The sequence below is a fragment of the Podarcis tiliguerta genome (assembly GCF_965153285.1).
Source record: "Podarcis tiliguerta genome assembly, chromosome: 7".
NCBI lineage: Eukaryota > Metazoa > Chordata > Lepidosauria > Squamata > Lacertidae > Podarcis > Podarcis tiliguerta.
The window spans coordinates 86,184,643-86,202,828 of record NC_139540.1 but is presented as its reverse complement, the minus strand read 5'-3'; the positions used below and the strand labels follow the sequence as shown (position 1 = coordinate 86,202,828).

The following is an 18,186-nucleotide window of genomic DNA, read 5'->3' as shown; positions in this document are numbered from 1 at the left end:
TCTGTGAGGTGAGTGGGGCTGAGAGACTTCAAAGAAGTGTGACTAGCCAAAGTCACCCAGCAGCTGCATGTGGAGGAGCGGAGACGCGAACCCGGTTCCCCAGATTACAAGACTACCGCTCTTAACCACTACACCACACTGGCTCTCAATAATAATAATAATAATAATAATAATAATAATAATAATAATTTATTTATTAGTGCTGAGGGCAGGGATTATGGTCAAATTGGGCACAGACAGTTCATGCCTCTAACAGGGAACAGGAGTGTTTCATGGAGGAAGGAGGAGGGTTAACTCTTCTTTGCACAGCAATTAGGCTTGAAAGCAGCTTCTCATTCAGCCCAATGAAAGGCTGCTTTCAAGTCTCATTTCCCTGTGTGTGAGGGACTTCTTTTTTAAGGGGTGGTGGTGTCACAGGGCATGGAGAGTGGAGGGTTGACCACTTACTTTCTGACCCTTCTAAAACTGCCACCCCATGGCATTTGGTCTTGAAAACAGCCATTGGTTTCAGTTAAAGGCTGTTTTCAAGGGAGGAGGGGGGGTCTTTGCACTGGACAGGCCACAACTCTCACTCGTGCCCCATTCCCAGAGGAAAGATTTGCATCATTCTCTTCATTCCTCAAGCAGGGGCAAGAGTGCCTTCCCATTCTTTTCTTTGCAGCTTCAAGGATGTTCCCTCATGATAAACTTTAGTGGCTTCTTAAAGTAAGGATTCTTAACTCCCCTCTTGTTTTCATTTTCATTTAGCAAGTCACTGCCCTTGTAATGTGTTATTCCTTCTCTCCCACACCGTGTCCTATGTGTAAGCTTTGAGTTGATGCCATGGTAAGCATCACCAACTCCATTAATTAATATCAATTTTACATAGTCTTTTCCCCATCCTCACATTAGATTTTGAAATAAAAGAAAATGCACAGAAACAAGAGGTTACCAGCAACTTACCTGCTCCTCCTCAGATGCCTCTGCCAGAGATTCCTCAGCAATGGCTGGTGAGTATATTCTAAGTGTTTGCTAATGAAGAGATCTTTCTCAAATTTTTTTAAATAGTACAGCTTTGGAATTCGTTTACCTATTTGTTTATTTGAATGTATAACCTGTTCCCTCATATGTAATTAAAGCGTGAAAGCATATCCAGTAGGATGATTTGCCATACCTTTCTTGCCATACCTTCTACTTGTATAGCAATTTGACTTTCACTTTGAGCTAATACTGTCCTTAACAGATTATCCACCAGGTCTTCCTGTTCATACTTAAATATCATTGAAACAAATTTGCTTATTGACTATTCCCAGTGTTTTGTTTTCAATGAAGATACTACACCAAATTTTCACCCAATTTTAATTGATTTCCTTATTTGATGCCTTAATATTTTGCAATATTGGATAGCTGACATGTTAATCAGTCTCAGTTGTTTTCATACTTTTATCTTCAGGGAATAATTGCTCTATTGACATATACCAAGGAATTTGTCTGTGTTCTCCACAGAATCCCTGAACATTGTACAAGATGCCGCAGTGTGTTCTTGGGTCTTGTACTCACTTGGGTCTTGTAATATTAGACAGTATTTGACAGCTAGCGTATAATTTTATTTAACTTGCAGCATTTGATAGACTATATTTGTTAATATTTAGTTGTTATTTGATAATATAAGTTGATAATTAGTATTTTGACTGTTGATAATTTATTTATTTAGGAGAATTAAAAACAAATATAAAAATACCACTAATTTCCCATTTTAACACAATGAACAACTAATAGTGAAATTCTTCCAGGTATGGCTGAAGAGAATTAATCCACACCACATATTGTTTCAGGTCCCACTTGCTTTCTTCCAATTCCCAGCATGAGTAATTTTTACTTGTATTTGTTCATTCCACCACAGCTGTTAAAATAGCAACATGATAATGTTTAGGGATCTCCATCCCTCCTTCTAATGACTTTCTCAACTCAGTGATTTTATTATTCTCAATCAGTCTCTTCAACTTGGTTGACCTGCATTTTTATGGAAAGCATCTGACTCATCTAGGCACATTTTGCTGTGGACCATCTTTGTAAATGCTGCCACATCTTAGCCCTAGGCCCATGTGATATTTTAACTGTTGGGCAAGTACTTTGATAACTTTATTCTTGAATATTTAACATCTCTGTCTTTCCATTTAGAATCATAAACAATTGTGTTATTATTTTAACTGACTATCCGTTGCTTGGTTTTGCTTGATTTACGTTACAACCAGTAGATTTGCTGAAATTGTCAGGCCATGCCATCCTTTGGCGCTGTGTGGGACTAAGTCCTTTCTGGTAGGTCCCCAAACCAGGGGATGAATGATGCCAGCCCTGGAGGTGGCATAGTCTGGTCCCTTTTATTTCCCTCCCATTGCTTTCAATAGAAGGCAAATAGTTAAAGTGGGGGAAAGGAAAAGGGTGGAGGGACACAATACCACTCCTCCACCCTGTTGACTAGACTAGCAGGTTCTCTTTCCTTCCTTAAGATAACAGCCTTGCAGTAGCCAATAAATTCTCAACTGATACAGAGTCCATCATACTCACTCTCTCTCTACTTTGTTACACATCGTCTTGATGTGGAAGACTTCCTGTGCTGCTAAGTAATTAGAAGAACACTCAGATCACATTTCCCTACCTTAGAAGCAAAGGCAGCTTAGCTGAGTGGTTTGCTGTAATTACACAAAAGCTGCATTTGGACGTTTAAATGTCCATGCAGGATTCCTAAAGAAGTTGCAAGATCTGAACATAATGTAAAACAACAACCACAACACCTTGATGTTTTCTTTTGGCCATTCAATGTGCTTCACTTTTGTGGAGCTGCCCTTGGGTCTGTTTCGGAAGCTCCAGATGGTGCAGGATGCCGCTGCCAGATTGATGATGGGAGTTTCTGGTTGAGAACATGTGACTGCGTTGTTAAAGCAGCTGCATTAGCTGCCCCATCTGCTAATGAGCCACGTTTAAGGTTCTTGCATTGATTTACAAAGCCCTGGACAACTTTGGGCCAGGATACCTCAGGGACCGCCTGGACCCTTATATTCCAGCTCAGCCGCTGAGATCATCTGCAAGAGAGGTTCTGGTCATTCCCAGAGCTGGTGAGGCTTGTTTGACAGCAATGAGAAATTGAACTTAAAGTGTCATCGGCCCAGTCCTGAGAAACACCCTGCCAACAGAGAGTCAGGGGGTGCCTTCTGTGCCAACTTCTGAATGCCTGCTGAAAAGTTTTCTGTTGTGCCAGGCCTATGTAGGCAATTGGGAGTACACCCCCCACAATGGTCTGTTGATGCTTGGTTTTTTGGTTTTAACTTTTTATTATTTTATTGCCTGCTATTATGTTTTTATATTGTTGTAAACCGCTGCAATAATAGTTTTTTGATACAGTGGTATATTAATATAATACAGTGGTGCCTCGCAAGATGAAAAGAATCCGTTCCGGGAGTCTCTTCGTCTAGCGGTTTTTTCGTCTTGCGAAGCAACCCTATATAGGTAGCAGATTAGCGCTATTAGCGGTTTAGCGGCTATTAGCGGCTATTAAAGGCTTAAGGGATTAGCGGATTAGCTGCTAAAAGGCTATTAGCAGCTTAGTGCCTTAGAAAAAGCGGGTGGGGAGCGAAAAAAAATCTCAAGAATCGCAAGACATTTTCGTCTTGCGAAGCAAGCCCATAGAGAAATTCGTCCTGCGAAGCGCATTGAAAAACGGAAAACCTTTTCGTCTAGCGGGTTTTCCGTCTTGCGGGGCACCACTGTATGATATAAATATTAAATAAATAAATAAATAAATAATGACGAAAATAAACTTTCCTCCCCCATTTAGCCACCAGATAATGGTCCACCACCATTACCTTCCTCATCCCTTCCTGAAGGTTACTATGAGGAAGCAGTCCCACTCAGTCCAGGAAAGGCTCCAGAATATATCACATCCAGTAAGTAAAGGATACACAACTGAGTAAAGTCAACTGCAAACAGGAAAAAAATGCAAATATATAATATATTTGCACAAAACTGATAAACCTGTTTTAGCTAAACTAGATTCCATTTCATTTGTTGGTAGGATTGAGAAGCTAAATGTTGAGCCTGTGACACTTGATCAGTATTCTAGTTTACCTACCAAGAATTACTTTTGCTCACTGTATGCTACTCAAGCATTCAAGACTGTCTTGCACTTTTCAAATGATGATCCGCTTGACCTTTTTACCAAGCAATTCTAACTATAGGAAGCCAGCAGAATCTACTCTGGGTAATTTAAACCAGCATAAATGAAGCTGGCATAAGTTGCCCTTATTTCCAAACTCCATTGAGGAACAAGGCTACTGCTGGCTGAGCTGGCCTGAGTCTGGCAGAGGGAAAACAAGCCTTTAAAATAGAGTTTGACTTGCACCACCTTTTTTGACGGTGTAGGTTCCATAGGATTATAGAGTTGGAAGGGATCCTGAGGGTCAGCTAGTCCAATCCCTTACCAGGATCTTAGGTCACATGACCAAGCTGAAGGGGGTTTGGAATAGGTGCAAGTCGCCCATGTGTTATCCCACCCAGCCACACTCCTTTTTACACTGGCCTCAGTTCAGCCAGTTTTGGCTGAGCTGGGATAGGAGACTTCCCCTGCTGTGCCTCTGGCTAAGCCAGGATAAGGGCTCGGCGAGAAAACTTACTTATCATCCTGGTGGATCGTGGGTTTGAATTGTGCTGTCACTATATCTGTGGCTTCAGTGTTAGAAACAGAATGCCTTTGAGCACCAGTTTCTGGGGATTCTGAGCGAGAGAGGGCTTCCCATAGACATCTGGTTGGCTCACTTAAGAATGTCGCATTGAAGTCATTGTGGGACTGCACAAACTGATTAAACATTTGCTCTTTCATGGGCATATAAAACTTATTTTATGTACAAGGAGGCAGGCCTGGGATTTGGGTGTCTTTCAGATCAGCATTTTCCTTCTTACATTATGCGGAAGTGTAGTTAATGAGAGAGGGCTGGACAACAAGACCCTTAAACATTTGAACCAACTTCCCAAACAAATAGGTTTAGGATTCTGCATTTCTTCCTTTGTTTTATAGTTATTGTGGCTTTGGTTATTATTTGTAAGCTAACTTTGCTAGTGAAAATGTAAATGTGATACAGCCATACCTTATGTTACGTCCGCTTCATGTTACGTTCTTTCAAGTTATGTCCCGTGGTGACCCAGAAGTACCGGAAAGGGTTACTTCTGGGTTTTGCCGCTCGCGCATGCGCAGAAGTGCAAAATGACATCACACGCATGCACAGAAGTGGCGAATCACAACCTGCACGTGCGCAGATGTGCTGCTGCGGGTTGCACTCTTTTCGCAACCAGAGGTACCACTGTACTTCTATAAAAAGTTACTCAGTAGAGTTACATCTATTGATCTTTTAATCTGCTGATACTACTTAAGAAAATGTTTTGATAGACACAAGATCATTCTGAGCAGACTGTCTTGTTCTAAATGTTGCTTTGTTGGAATGTGCTGTTTGGTTAAGTTTATTTTAATAGAACTCCCCACCCCACCACTTTTGTTTTAAGATTACGATTCTGATGCTATGAGCAGCTCTTACGAGTCTTATGATGAAGAGGATGAGGATGGGAAAGGGAAGAAAATGAGACACCAGTGGCCTTCTGAAGAAGCATCGATGGACCTTGTTAAGGATGCTAAAATCTGTGCCTTCCTTTTAAGAAAGAAGCGATTTGGGCAGTGGACTAAACTGCTTTGTGTGATCAAAGAAAACAAACTACTGGTGACTAAATTTATGTTTTTTTTTTGTGATAATGCCAGTTATAGTGTTTTGAAACCTGGGAAAACTATCCATGAAGCTGTGAGCCACCTGCCTGAGTGTGCTGGCTGACTTGCTGCTGCCATTAGTCATGGATTGGCTCTCTTTCCCTTCAGAAACAGGGACACCTACTCAATCTAATAGACGCCTGGTGAAAACATAACCAGTAGGACAACCCACTTATCACAAAATCCCACAGCAGCAAAATTTATTGCCATAGTGCAAAAGCTTTGTGTATCAGAGTACTAGAATTCAGCTGGGGCTTCTGTTTCATTACTAGTTTTTCTGACAACAAATTTTATTGCTATTTTAGAAACCATGACATGGTCTCAATATAGTTGTGCTAATGTTGATGCTGTTTATCTTTGATTAGTGGAAAGATGAAGCAAATTTTTTTTTAGCTTTAGATTGGAGCTGCTTTTTGTGCACAATGAAGCTTTGTCCTAATATCATTCTTAACTGTGTGTTTAGTGCTATAAGAGTTCAAAGGACCAACAGCCTCAGATGGAACTTTTGTTGAGTGGCTGCAGCATTACATACATTCCCAAAGATAGTAAAAAGAAGAAGCATGAGCTGAAAATCACACACCAGGGGCAAGATGCTTTAGTGCTTGCTGTACAGAGCAAGGAGCAGGCAGATCAATGGCTGAAGGTACGTACTGCAATTTTAACCAGTCCCATTTCCTATAGTGATCTTGGTGCCATAAAAGTGTGTTTAAGAATGTGAGTAAACTTGAAGATCTGTTTGAAGTGTGAAGTGTTGGCACTATTCCATTACTCGTGGCGTTGGGGCATGCAGCAGCGTTGGCCCATGGTGTGGTGCAGGTGGGTCTACATTGCTCTCCCAGCTTCCCAACGCCATGTTTTGGCTGCTGCTTACTGAGAGGGTGAGGTGCAGGCAGCGCAGCATGGTCCCCCACACTGTGGCAGGAGAGTCAAATTGGCTCTGCCGCTGCGCATCACACTGAGCATCATGCTGAGCTGTTCATGCCATGCCCCTTGGTAAGTAGCAGCCACACATGGTGTTGGGGAGTTGGGAGGGCAGTGCAGCTCCACCCCATGCATCCTGCCAGCTGCTACTGGAGGCATGATAATTCAGCCCACTAGCATCCTTAAGCCATACATAAACATTGTATGACATGGCTCAGTGTGTTGTTGTTGCTGCTGCTGTTGTCCTCCTCTGAGGATTAGATCAACTGGTGATGTGACCTAGTGCTCATTCATCTTTTAATCTGCTCCTGCCTTATCAAATTTTCACTCCCAGCTTATACTTTTTGTTGTTTTACTTTTTTCTGTTCATATGTTTGGTTATTTAAAAAAGTATAATTATTCAGGTTTCACTAACGATCCGAAGTAGTTGAAATATAAATGGCCCTACTTTTAGCTAAAGTTTGTCCTGATTCAGTTCACTTAAAAGTCACCAGATTTCACTTCCCTTGTTCCATTGGGACTTTGTTCCAAACAATTGCAGCTTGGCTGATGACTGCACATTGTAGAATGTTAGGGCTATCTTTTTGCAGGTAAAAAGTATTGTTTCTCTAAAAAGCTAAGGCAAAAAGTGTTACATTTGTATTTATGATTCTGTAGCAGCCACTTAAATTTTTCCTGCCTTAGGGGGGCTCTAAAGCGTCCATTTTTTGAAATCCAACTGCATGCTGACAAAGCACAATAGAAAGGCAGGTGATTAATTTTGGCAGAAAGTTGTCCTTGACCTCAGAAACGGAATGAGCTCAATGCTACTACTCTTATCAAGGCACTTTTGCCACATAGTAAGCAGTTGCCTGTAATTGCTAAAGTTCAGTTTTTCATATACTTCCACCTCCTTTGCAGTGTTGAAGCCTAAATTAATTTCAGAAGGACTCTCAGGCAAAGAAACTTTTCTCCAGTGGCTCTTGAAATTTATTAAAGCAGTTTATGAAGAATTCTTTCCCATTTGCTTTTACATGCTGTTTCGTTTGCAAATTGGCATTCTGATTCATGCCCGTTTGCACAAGGGAGCAGCTACCTTGTAAGGACTGAAGGGCTATTTTCACACTGCCTGTTCTGCTTCAGAGACCAGATACACTGGCTGGAGTGGAAGCCTGTCTCACATGCAGCCTTCTCTCATTCTAACTCCACTCCTTCCTTGCAAATGAGCTACTTTGCAATACAGGAACCTTCCCAGAATCGGACATCTTCATTAAATGCCTTATAAAATGTTGTGGTTTAGTCACCAGTGTCCCGCTTGGTGGCAACTGGCAGTGTGAATAGAGTCACATCTTTCCCCTGCTTGCCCTATCGTAGAGTGTACTGCGTGTCTCCTTTAAAGTTTTGTGTTTGAATCAGCAGGTTCCCCACTAACTCTCCACACAGCCGGCTGGTGCAGCCCCTTGTTCTTTGCCTCAGGTCTGTCATGTCTTGTGCCGTCTTGTCCTGTCTGGAATCCTCCTTTGATGGCATCTCCTCCTATGTGTCCATGCTCCTTTCCAAGTTGGGAGTCCTCTTTTGAATAAGTGTGTTTTGGAGCTGTCCTGGTAAGCTTCAGAGACCCTTTGATCTATTCTGGAGCCTGCCTACAATGTCTGCCCTTTGTTTTGCCTTGTAGCCTGAGCTCAGCTCCTGCTCCCGACTTCCTGCCCTGCCTGCATGATGGCACCTTTTCGGTTCTAACTGTATATGCTTCTTCTGAGTTCCCTTTGTGTGAGCCTAGGTCCCGTGCCTACTTGTTTGTGCTGGATTCTTGCATAACACTTTTCCCAGATCCGTAAAAAACCTTCCCCTTGCATGTTACTTGAACTCTGATTTTCATCAGGTTATAAAGTCTACTTCCTTGGTCTAAACCAGAAAAGGGTTGGAGGAAAGTCTCTTTCACAACATTGATTTGTAGTATTTGTCCCTTGCCTTTTGATCTCAAAAACAGAATTGTTAGTTAAAATTTCTGATACAGGATTCACTCCCTCTTTTGTCTCTCTGTGCCCAATTTCCTGATAAGAGCTTAGCCTAAGTGCTGATGTTGGTCTCTGAGCTCTATTTGGGTTTCTGAATTATATTGTCTGACTTCCTCAGGTTGCTTAAACTATTGGTAACAGGTTCTTGACACAGAGTGTGCCTCAAAATGGAAAGCTACTACTGTACCATAAACATCAGTATGCCTACCTACCTTCCTACTTTTTATACACACACATATATATACACTCTGGAGCACTAGGAAGGTTCAGATGGATCGGGCAGGTTTGTTTGCTTTCCCTACTCTATGCTCTGCTTATTTGTGGGGAATTTAAGATAATCTTCTTTTTAAAAATACATTATTCCATTTCCTTTGCCTTTCTCCTTTAATCTCTGAGGTAGGTCTTCCTAAGTATAAGTAGGTGAGGCACATGGTGTTGTTTCATTCCAATACTTAAGGATGGATTATGTAGCCAAGAATCCCAAAAACTGTTGCAGATTTCTAATAGTTGTCTTGTCAAAGCACTTTTAAGTGACTTCATTCTAAGTGTGTGTTTTTTAATAATAATTTTTTATTCATTTCCCAAACATTTTTATACAATCAACTCATATTAACTCTCACATTCATCAATTTTTGACTTCCCTCAGTTTCTCTGCCAATCTTTCGTTAAAATTTCTATTGTTAACGCATTTCTGAACTTATTATTGCCTTTAACCATTCCTCTTCCTTTCTCCTACTTTCTTTTTTACAATATTTCTTAATTTTTCACAGAGACTCTTCAAAACCAACAAGCATTGTCTGTGCATCACATATGCTATTCAGATAATCTGTAAATCTCCCCCAGTCCTTGATAAACTTTTGGTCTTTCTGATATCGAATCTTCCCAGTCAGTTTATCCAATTCCGCATATTCAGTCAGTTTCATTCTCCATTCTTCCACAGTTGGAATTTCTTCCTGCTTCCATCTTTGCGCCAGAAGTATTCTTGCAGCTGTTACAGCGTATTGGAAAAGTTTACAGTCTTTTCTATTGATTTCATTACCTACCAATCCTAGTAAGAAGGCTTCTGGTTTTCTAACAAATGTATATCTCAACATCTTTTTCAATTCCTTATATATCGTTTCCCAGAAGCCTTTCACCTTTTTGCATTCCCACCACATATGATAGAAAGTTCCTTCTTTTTCTTTACATTTCCAACACTTGTTACATGTTTTATACATTTTAGCTAATTTAACTGGCGTTATGTACCATCTATATACCATTTTCATTACATTTTCCTTCAACGCGGTACACGGCGTAAGTTTTAACCTTTCATTCCATAATTTCGTCCAATCATCATATTGTATATTATAACCAAAGTCTCTGGCCCAATGTATCATTACTGATTTCACCTCTTCATCTTTTGTATGCCATTCCAACAACATTCTATACATTTTAGACAAATTTTTATACTCATTATTCAATACCTCTATTTGAAATTTTGATTCTTTTCCTTCATATCCACATATTTTACAATCTTTTTTAAACATTTCACTAATCTGGTAGTAGTGCAACCAATCATAAACAAATTCTTTCACCTCTTCATAAGTCTTCATTTTCCATTCCCCCCCCCCCTATTACGATCAATTCTCCATAAGTTATCCACCTCCCCCTCATGTTATCTTTTTCACACTCATCACTTCCAATGGTGAAAGCCAATGGGGGAGTCTTGTTTCCAACAAATTTTTATAGCTCTCCCACACCTCTATCAATGATCTTCGGAAGATGTGGTTTTCAAATCCTTTATGAATTTTTTTCTTTTCATACCACAAATATGCATGCCACCCGAATCTATTATCAAATCCTTCTAAATCTAACAACTCTCCATTCACTAATTTAATCCATTCCTTTAACCAATAGAGGCATGATGCTTCATAATATAGTTTCAAGTCTGGCAGGGCGAAGCCACCTCTTTCTCTCGCATCTGTTAATAACTTAAACTCATTCTAAGCGTTTTTTGCACATTGTTCAGTGAAATAAAATAAATCTTGCTCTTCAGATTTGACTTTTGGATAAAATTGGTCAAGTCTTGTTATTTAACATACTCACTGCATAATATACACCAAAATTCTTCTTTAGTCATCTGCCGCATATTGTGAAATAATCAACCATATATCTATTCTGATAAAATTCCTGGGGAAAACTTTGCACCTTTTACTTTTCAGTAGCTGTTCTGAATTTTTTTTGTGTGTAGCTGGGGGAATAATTTATCATCAAGGTTTTCCAATGGTTCCATCAGTGAAAGCATTTCAGCTTGCCCAACAGAATGATCTCCCCTCTCCCCCTGCACAGGCTGTTCAGGGAGGGTCTCCAGGCCCCTCATTGGGGGATACGTGGGGGAGGAGAGGAATGTCTCATTCTGCTAGTGTTGTGCATCTGCTTAGTTGAATCAGGTCCAAAGTGCTTTAAAATATTTGTTTAGACATCATGATAATCCCATGTGTGTTCATAAGTAAACTGATTATATTGATTTTTTTTAAAAAAACAACAACCCAATGTTGGAGAAACAGCATACGCAAAGTTAGTATATTCAGAAATAGCAAGCAGGAGTCATTTTGGTTATAGTGTAAAATCTCAACATTTTATTTAACTTCCAACAAAAGACAGGGAAGAAAGAAATATGACTCTCTGTGTATTGTGATCACAATACTTCAGTACTGTAAATCTCAAAGCCATCAAATTACAAACGTTTTGCAACAACTATGGCCACAACAATGGCATTCCAGCTGTTACCTTTCCTGAAGTGCCACTCTTGTCAGAAATGTGTCTCATTCAGCAGCTTGTTTCAGGTTCTGAAAAGGTTCTTCCAGGTTTTCTAAACAATTCTAGGTATGATGTAATAAGATGGAGTTTTGGAAAAAATCCTGTCTGGACCATGTGTCGCATATCACACAAATTGTGTAATTCTCGGGTTATTTTTCAAGGGATTGGTCCCCCCTCCTTCCCAGTCTTCATTCTCTTAAAGCGCCACCTGCTGTCACCTACGTACTACCCTTTGCAAATATTCACAAGGCGTTAGGGTCAACTAGAGGCTCTTTCTTAAGTACAGAATTAAACTAGCACCATCCCATACTTGAGCTGGCATAAATACATTTTTATAGTTATCAATGGTAGTTTAGGCCATTCTTGATTTTTCTTGATAGGCAAACATTATGAAAGCCCTAATCCTTACTTGGACAGAAATGATGCAGCTACACCCATTAGTCCTCTGGCTGTTGCAAAGGGCTACCATGGCCTCCCCCTCACGATGTAGTTACAGGCAAGCTTCCAGGTGGAGCTGGTGGTGGAGAGCAACCTTCTAGTCTCTGGTCAGTGAGTGGGGCCAGTCTGGTCTTTCCCTTTCCCTGATGTTCTTCCTGCTAGGGTGGGGTGCAACCTGCCATTGGTCCTTAGTCCTGTGGATGGGGCTGGCAGGGCCAGAGTGCCTTTGCTTCCCTTCTGGAGGTACAGGACAGCTCTGTATACCATGCTGACATCGCCTGAACTTTGTACCACCTCAGCAGAAAAAGTACAGAAACCTATGTTTTCTCCCTGGTCTACCTTCAGGCACCCATGTCTTAAATCTGAGAGGCAGGAGGGAGACAACTTTTCCAGGGCCTGTCTTACTTAGGAGCTACTCTTTCTTCAGATAACACATCTTCCCTATGTGATTGCACAGAGTTGACAAAAGCAAGTTTGCATTTACCCATAGCTGCTTATGTACATACATGGGCGACCTTCTCTTGCAGTAGTATCCGGTATGAGTTATCACGGAGATCTTTCTTGCAGTAGTTTCAACAGTGCTGAAATGCAGTATCAAAAGATACCTTAAAAGGGAAGGATAATGCCCTGAACAAGCCTAGCCTCTTGCTGTGTCACTAAAATATATGGCTTTTCATTTTATTTATTACTTGGATTTCTAGCTTGCACCAACCCCTTCCTTCAGACAGGATAGAAATACCCACCGAAGCACAAATAACACAGTGCAAGGATTACTATTACTCTACATCTGTTTTATTTGAACAATTAAAATCAGCCCAAGTAAAAATCCCTTACAATTTATCTAGAAACTATTCAGGGTTTGACATGTCTTCAGTTCCATGACATGCCTCTTTTTGCTACCTTGGCCTGCAGATAGTGTAGTCAAAATGGTGGTCCAGGTTGATCTTAAGGATCACAATGCAGCAGAGTGGAGAAGGTGACCTCAGGAGTTCTGCGTGGTCCTTTAGGCCTTCACAGGTCAAAACCATGATTTTCAGTTACATTCAGAAGCTGGTCGGATGCTGGTGCTGCAGGATCTCTTCCGCCATTTTATAATTTTCAGTTTCTTGATGATTTCATTGTTTTTAATTTGTTGATTTGTGCTTGAGGAGCATGGTTAAATCAAATAAAATTGCCACTGCAGTGGGATTGAGGGTGTGCAGGTCTCTACCCACAACCCACCAAAGCGTCCCTTGTAGCGATCTCTTTTGGATGGAAACAGCTGTCTGGATGACAGTGAGGACTCTGGATCCCTTCCTGCTCTAGTGGTGAAATAAGGCCTTTGAGAAAACGCATGACTGCACAGATACAGCTCCATGATCACTGCCAAGTTATTTCTTGTGTCCTCTCTTTGACTTCCATTATTGTGTGTGGCCAAAACTAATTGACTCTGTGGGATGAGCAGATGCTGAAAATATGAGCAATTTTGTCAGGGTCATGAAAGAGGCAGCAGCAGAAGTGCAGCTTTTTTTGTGTAAGTACATTACATTTGCAGTAAATGGAAGTACACCCATTTGAATTTTTTGGAATACTTCCTAACCTGTTTTAGAATTCACATTTTTAGATAAAAATGCTTAGCACTTTGTCCAACAAATCAGGCTTGTTACTCCATCTTTCCTACTAATTTTTTTAAAAGAAGGCGCTTTGAAAAGAATTAACTAGTCTTGTGGGGGTGCCTGTGATACACAAGAAAAAGTTGTTAAGTATAGTGGTGTTGCTGAAAAATCCATCGAGATATATTCCAGAGTGGCAGAACAGAAAATCCGTATCCCATCTGGCTATAATGCCAAAATAAGTAGGACGATCTGGCTGGCACTAGAGGGAAAAAAGAACTCATTCTATTGTGATGTTGGGAAGGAGGTTTCATGCAAGGACATGTCTCCATCCCAGCCCCGTCTTCTGTTGCTGTCAGGAATGACTGGTGAAAACAGAAGTGGGAGCGGAAATTTCCCATGTATGCTTGTTCGTCTCACACCCAGAACTGAAATCAATCAAGTGAATACTATCTGTATTTACTGTTGCTGCTGCTGTTTTCATTCCACAAATGATATGTGATGGATTGCCGTCCCCGTGCCCCCCCCCCCATTGTGCTTCTTTGCATTGAAATAAATGGCGTGGAACATGGGTAGGCAAACTAAGGCCCAGGGGCTGGATCCGGCCCAATCACCTTCTAAATCCGGCCCACAGATGGTCCAGGAATCAGCATTTTTTTACATGAGTAGAATGTGTCCTTTTATTTAAAATGCATCTCTGGGTTATTTGTGGGGCCTGCCTGGTGTTTTTGCATAAGTAGAATGTGTGCTTTTATTTAAAATACATCTCTGGGTTATTTGTGGGGCATAGGAATTTGTTCATTTTTTTCTTTCCAAAATATAGTCCGGCCCCCCACAAGGTCTGAGGGACAGTGGACCGGCCCCCTGCTGAAAAAAGTTGCTGACCCCTGGCGTGGAATAATGCAATGACAACATAACTTACATAATTTACACTTGCTATAAAATTGTTTTGATATGGTACATGATGCTTGAAAAAATAATAGCATCAATGGAAATTTTAAAAATTATGAAGGGTCAGACAACTGTTGTAAGCTATTTCTATAAATGGTGGTTGTGCAACAAGGCTAAGAAGCGAGATGGGTCAAGCAATCCTAAGCCCTGCTCCTGAGCAGCAAGACTGAGGAGAGTTAAAGGTCAACCCCATACCTGAAGTCTTGTTGGCTTGTTCCAGCCAGGGCAAAAGGGGCATTTGTGTGTGTGTTTCATCATTTTTTCATACACCTCTCAGGGGAATGGACTATATTGGGATCCATGGCTGTCCCTGCTCTGCTGCATTGCTGTTTCGAGGCTCCTACATTGGATGACCTGTATTTAATGTGTCTGACACAGTATTATTTGCCTCAGGGCTGAGTCCTGTTATGTTGGTTTGCAGGGCCCTTTTATGCAAGCCTTTCTCTGGCTCAGATTTGGGTTTAGCTATTACGGAAGTTAAAACCTTCCACCTCTTTACCTTGTGGCTCCTCCAAGACATGCATAAAGAAGCTGACTAAACATAATGGGAAGTATAAAAAGATGGCATCCTTGAGAAGTATCAGAATTCATATTTTTGGGGTATTTATGATATTTTCAAGATAGCAGCTAACTACAATCCCAATGTCTAATATGTTCTCCTCCCCTCCAGTACAATATTTTCAGTTTCAAGAAAAAATGGCTCTTTTCTTTTTGCATTTCTTTGAAGGTAATTAAGGAAGTTTGCAGCAACTATATTGGAGCTACAGATTCAGATGGACCTTCATCTAATTCTCCTGTTCACAAGACTGAACTGGAAAAGGTAATTGTACAATAAGACTACTGGAAAATGCAGTGTATGAGTGTTGCACCATGAAATATGGGTAGTTAACCTTTTCTGAGAATAATGGTTTGGTTGAGAGTCTCTTCATATATGTCACTATCTTAAATGAGGATTTCTACATTTTTAAGTAATACATTTTTGCTAGTTGTGTGCTAATCATTTCAGGCACACAGACTTGCAAAACAAGCACCCTTCCCCATGTCTGTTTTGAAAAAATTGGAAGATTGCTGTCCTTTTAGTTTTCTTGTTAATTACCTTTCATTTTTGGTTTCCTGATCTGCCTGATCTTTAAAGTCAAACATGGTAGACAAATGATACCCTCCAGTTTCAGGGCATGAAGCCCAGGTAACCATTGGAGACATACCATACTTTCCCGTGGATAAGATGAGGTTTCCCCCCTTAAAAACCATGCTAAAAAGTGGGCATCGTCTTATACATGGGTAGTGCATAGGGTGGGCGTTTGATTGGTTGCTGTCAGCGGCTGTTGTGCGTGTTATTGGTTGCTGCGTCAATGGGTGGTGTTGATTGTCCAACGCTGCAGCAACTGGGCAGGCAGTTGGCAGCTTCTGCTGGCGAGGGGACAGACGGGAGGCGGATTTTGAGAGGTGTGTGCAGGTGAGCAGTTTTTGGCATTCCCCCCTTAAAAAGCTCAACAACCCTCGGTAATCCCCCCCCCCCCCAAAGCTCAACAGCTCTGGGCAGTCCTCCGCAAAAAAAGCTTTGCCATCTCCCCCCATTTTCTGAAATTTCAGTCCCCCCAAATAGGGAGCATCTTATACATGGGGGGTGGGTCTTATCGAAGAAAAAGCACGGTAATTTTCCTCTGGGCTGCTTTGCTTAGTCCTCTGGGTGTTCTGCCCTGATGTGCTGTGCTGCCCAGGGCATTAGGGTGATGGAGGAGAGAAAGGAAAACTTAGTTTCCATTCACTGCTGCCACTGTTCCTGCTGCTGCTGCTGCTCCTGCCTGCAAGTTAACAGAACAGATGAGGAGGAGATGTGTACTTTGGGTGCTGGGGCATCAGCCTGTGTGGAGGAAAACGAATTGCAAAAAAGTAATTTTCTGTTACTGCAAAAAGGAAATGGGAAAAATGCTTTCCCTCAAAACAACTGCAACACACTCGTACAGGAATAAGAGCAATCTTCTTCTGCAACTGCTGTGAATGTTGTTTTTGGCACAGTGAGCTCTGACTGTTAGTGAGCACAGAAGTTATAAGGACAGGCAGGATTCCAGCACCATTATTCAGATATTTTCAGGAACATCAGCACAATGAAGGAATGCTTAAATTTTGGAGCATAGTGAGATCAAGGACTAAATATATGCATAAAGAAAATGAATATAGAAATCCCTGGGAGGTGGAATGAAGAGAAAGAGGGCAAAAGGTGTACTGTGAAAAGATTTAACAGCTCTTTTCAGATGTACATGTGGATAGGCTAATTTTCTCCCTGTTATCTTTTCGTAGCACCACAAATATAAAAAGCATTGTGCAGTAAGGCTGCTATCAGTTGGGACCTCTGCATGACTGGGAGTTCTGAGTCTACCCAGAAGCAGAAGCAGTAGCAGTAGCAGCTGTTCATGGCTGGGCTCCTTTCCTGCAGGCATCTTCTCTGACCCATGACTATCCAGGGGCAGGCCAGTCACAAGTAAAAGGGTCATAGTTGTGGCTGGGTGGGAATTTAGAGGTGAAGCCAAAAGCTGCTAAAAAAGTGGTTTTAAGGAGGCATTTAATCGCAGTGCAAGTGATCTGGTGTCAGATAAAGGCTAGAATGAACTCCCTCTTCTGTTAGGAGAATAGCAAGAACACTGAGGAGAATGGTCCAAGGGCGGTCAAGTAAAGGCCATGGGCAGAAATGTAATGGGAAATAAGGGCCGAGGTATAGTCTCTATTAGGAAATGCAATGCTTTACATTTTGTTACTGAGCTCCACAGGACTCCCCCGGGTCATTTATAAATAACTACAGAAGGAAAGTAAATCTGGACTGTGGTTTATATAGAGAGAATCAAAGCACTTTGATCATTTTTTACAAAAGTATTGTACAGATAATTCCACAGTGGAGGAATAATGTGGGTTTGAGTGGGTTTGACAAATATTATGTATTTAATGCTTCTGTGAAAAGGTTAATTTTTGAAAATAAATTATTGACTGTCTCAAATTTGTCCCATGGCCAGATAAATAGTTGGCACATTCTGATTCATAATACATCAGTTCCAATGTGACCCCATTACTAATGACCTAGTTATTTTCTCCTGCAGAAACTATCTTCAGAAAGACCAAGTTCTGATGGTGAGGGGATTGTAGAAAATGGAATAGCTGCCATCTGTAATGGAAAAGAGCAAGGTAATATGCTACTGACAGTGTTTGAGTCACACCATAAAATGTTCACAGTATTTTAAGTGCTGGAAAGGTGAAAAGAAAAATGGAATTTTCATATACATTCACTCTGAGGAAAGGTTCATTCTGCCAGCTTGATTCATAACGATGTCCAGTTGTATCGCAACGTAGCTGAAAACCTGTTCCTTAAGCTCAGGAACCACCACACAAAATTTGGTTACAATATCTTAAGAGGTCTCCAAATGCATAGACAACAACTTTCCAAAGTATATAGTAGATGCCATGCTGCTGTTAAAGATGCAGGTGTGAAATTTTGAAATCTTGCAAGACTGACACATGCATGCTTTTCTTAATAGTAAAGAGGAAAAAGAGCTCTAAGACCGATTCCAAGGGCACTGTGTCTAAAGTAACAGGGAAGAAGATAACAAAGATAATTGGCCTAGGAAAGAAGAAGCCCTCCACAGATGAACAAACCTCATCAGCTGAAGAAGATATCCCAACTTGTGGTGAGCAACTTCCCATGTTGTTA

The 18,186-nt window shown here is 41.1% G+C and overlaps 1 protein-coding gene across 7 annotated transcripts in view; it reads left to right on the top strand.

Annotated features, from left to right (window-relative positions):
• AFAP1 (actin filament associated protein 1) overlaps positions 1-18,186 on the top strand; it is a 51,763-nt gene that overhangs the window by 11,095 nt on the left and 22,482 nt on the right. For all 7 annotated transcript variants that reach the window (XM_083448636.1, XM_083448639.1, XM_083448635.1 and 4 more), the window contains exons 3-9: positions 892-989; positions 3,815-3,923; positions 5,533-5,744; positions 6,252-6,431; positions 15,214-15,306; positions 17,579-17,663; positions 18,014-18,163. In XM_083448636.1, coding sequence (XP_083304762.1) covers positions 892-989; positions 3,815-3,923; positions 5,533-5,744; positions 6,252-6,431; positions 15,214-15,306; positions 17,579-17,663; positions 18,014-18,163 — 927 coding nt within the window. The remainder of the gene's footprint in view (positions 1-891; positions 990-3,814; positions 3,924-5,532; positions 5,745-6,251; positions 6,432-15,213; positions 15,307-17,578; positions 17,664-18,013; positions 18,164-18,186) is intronic.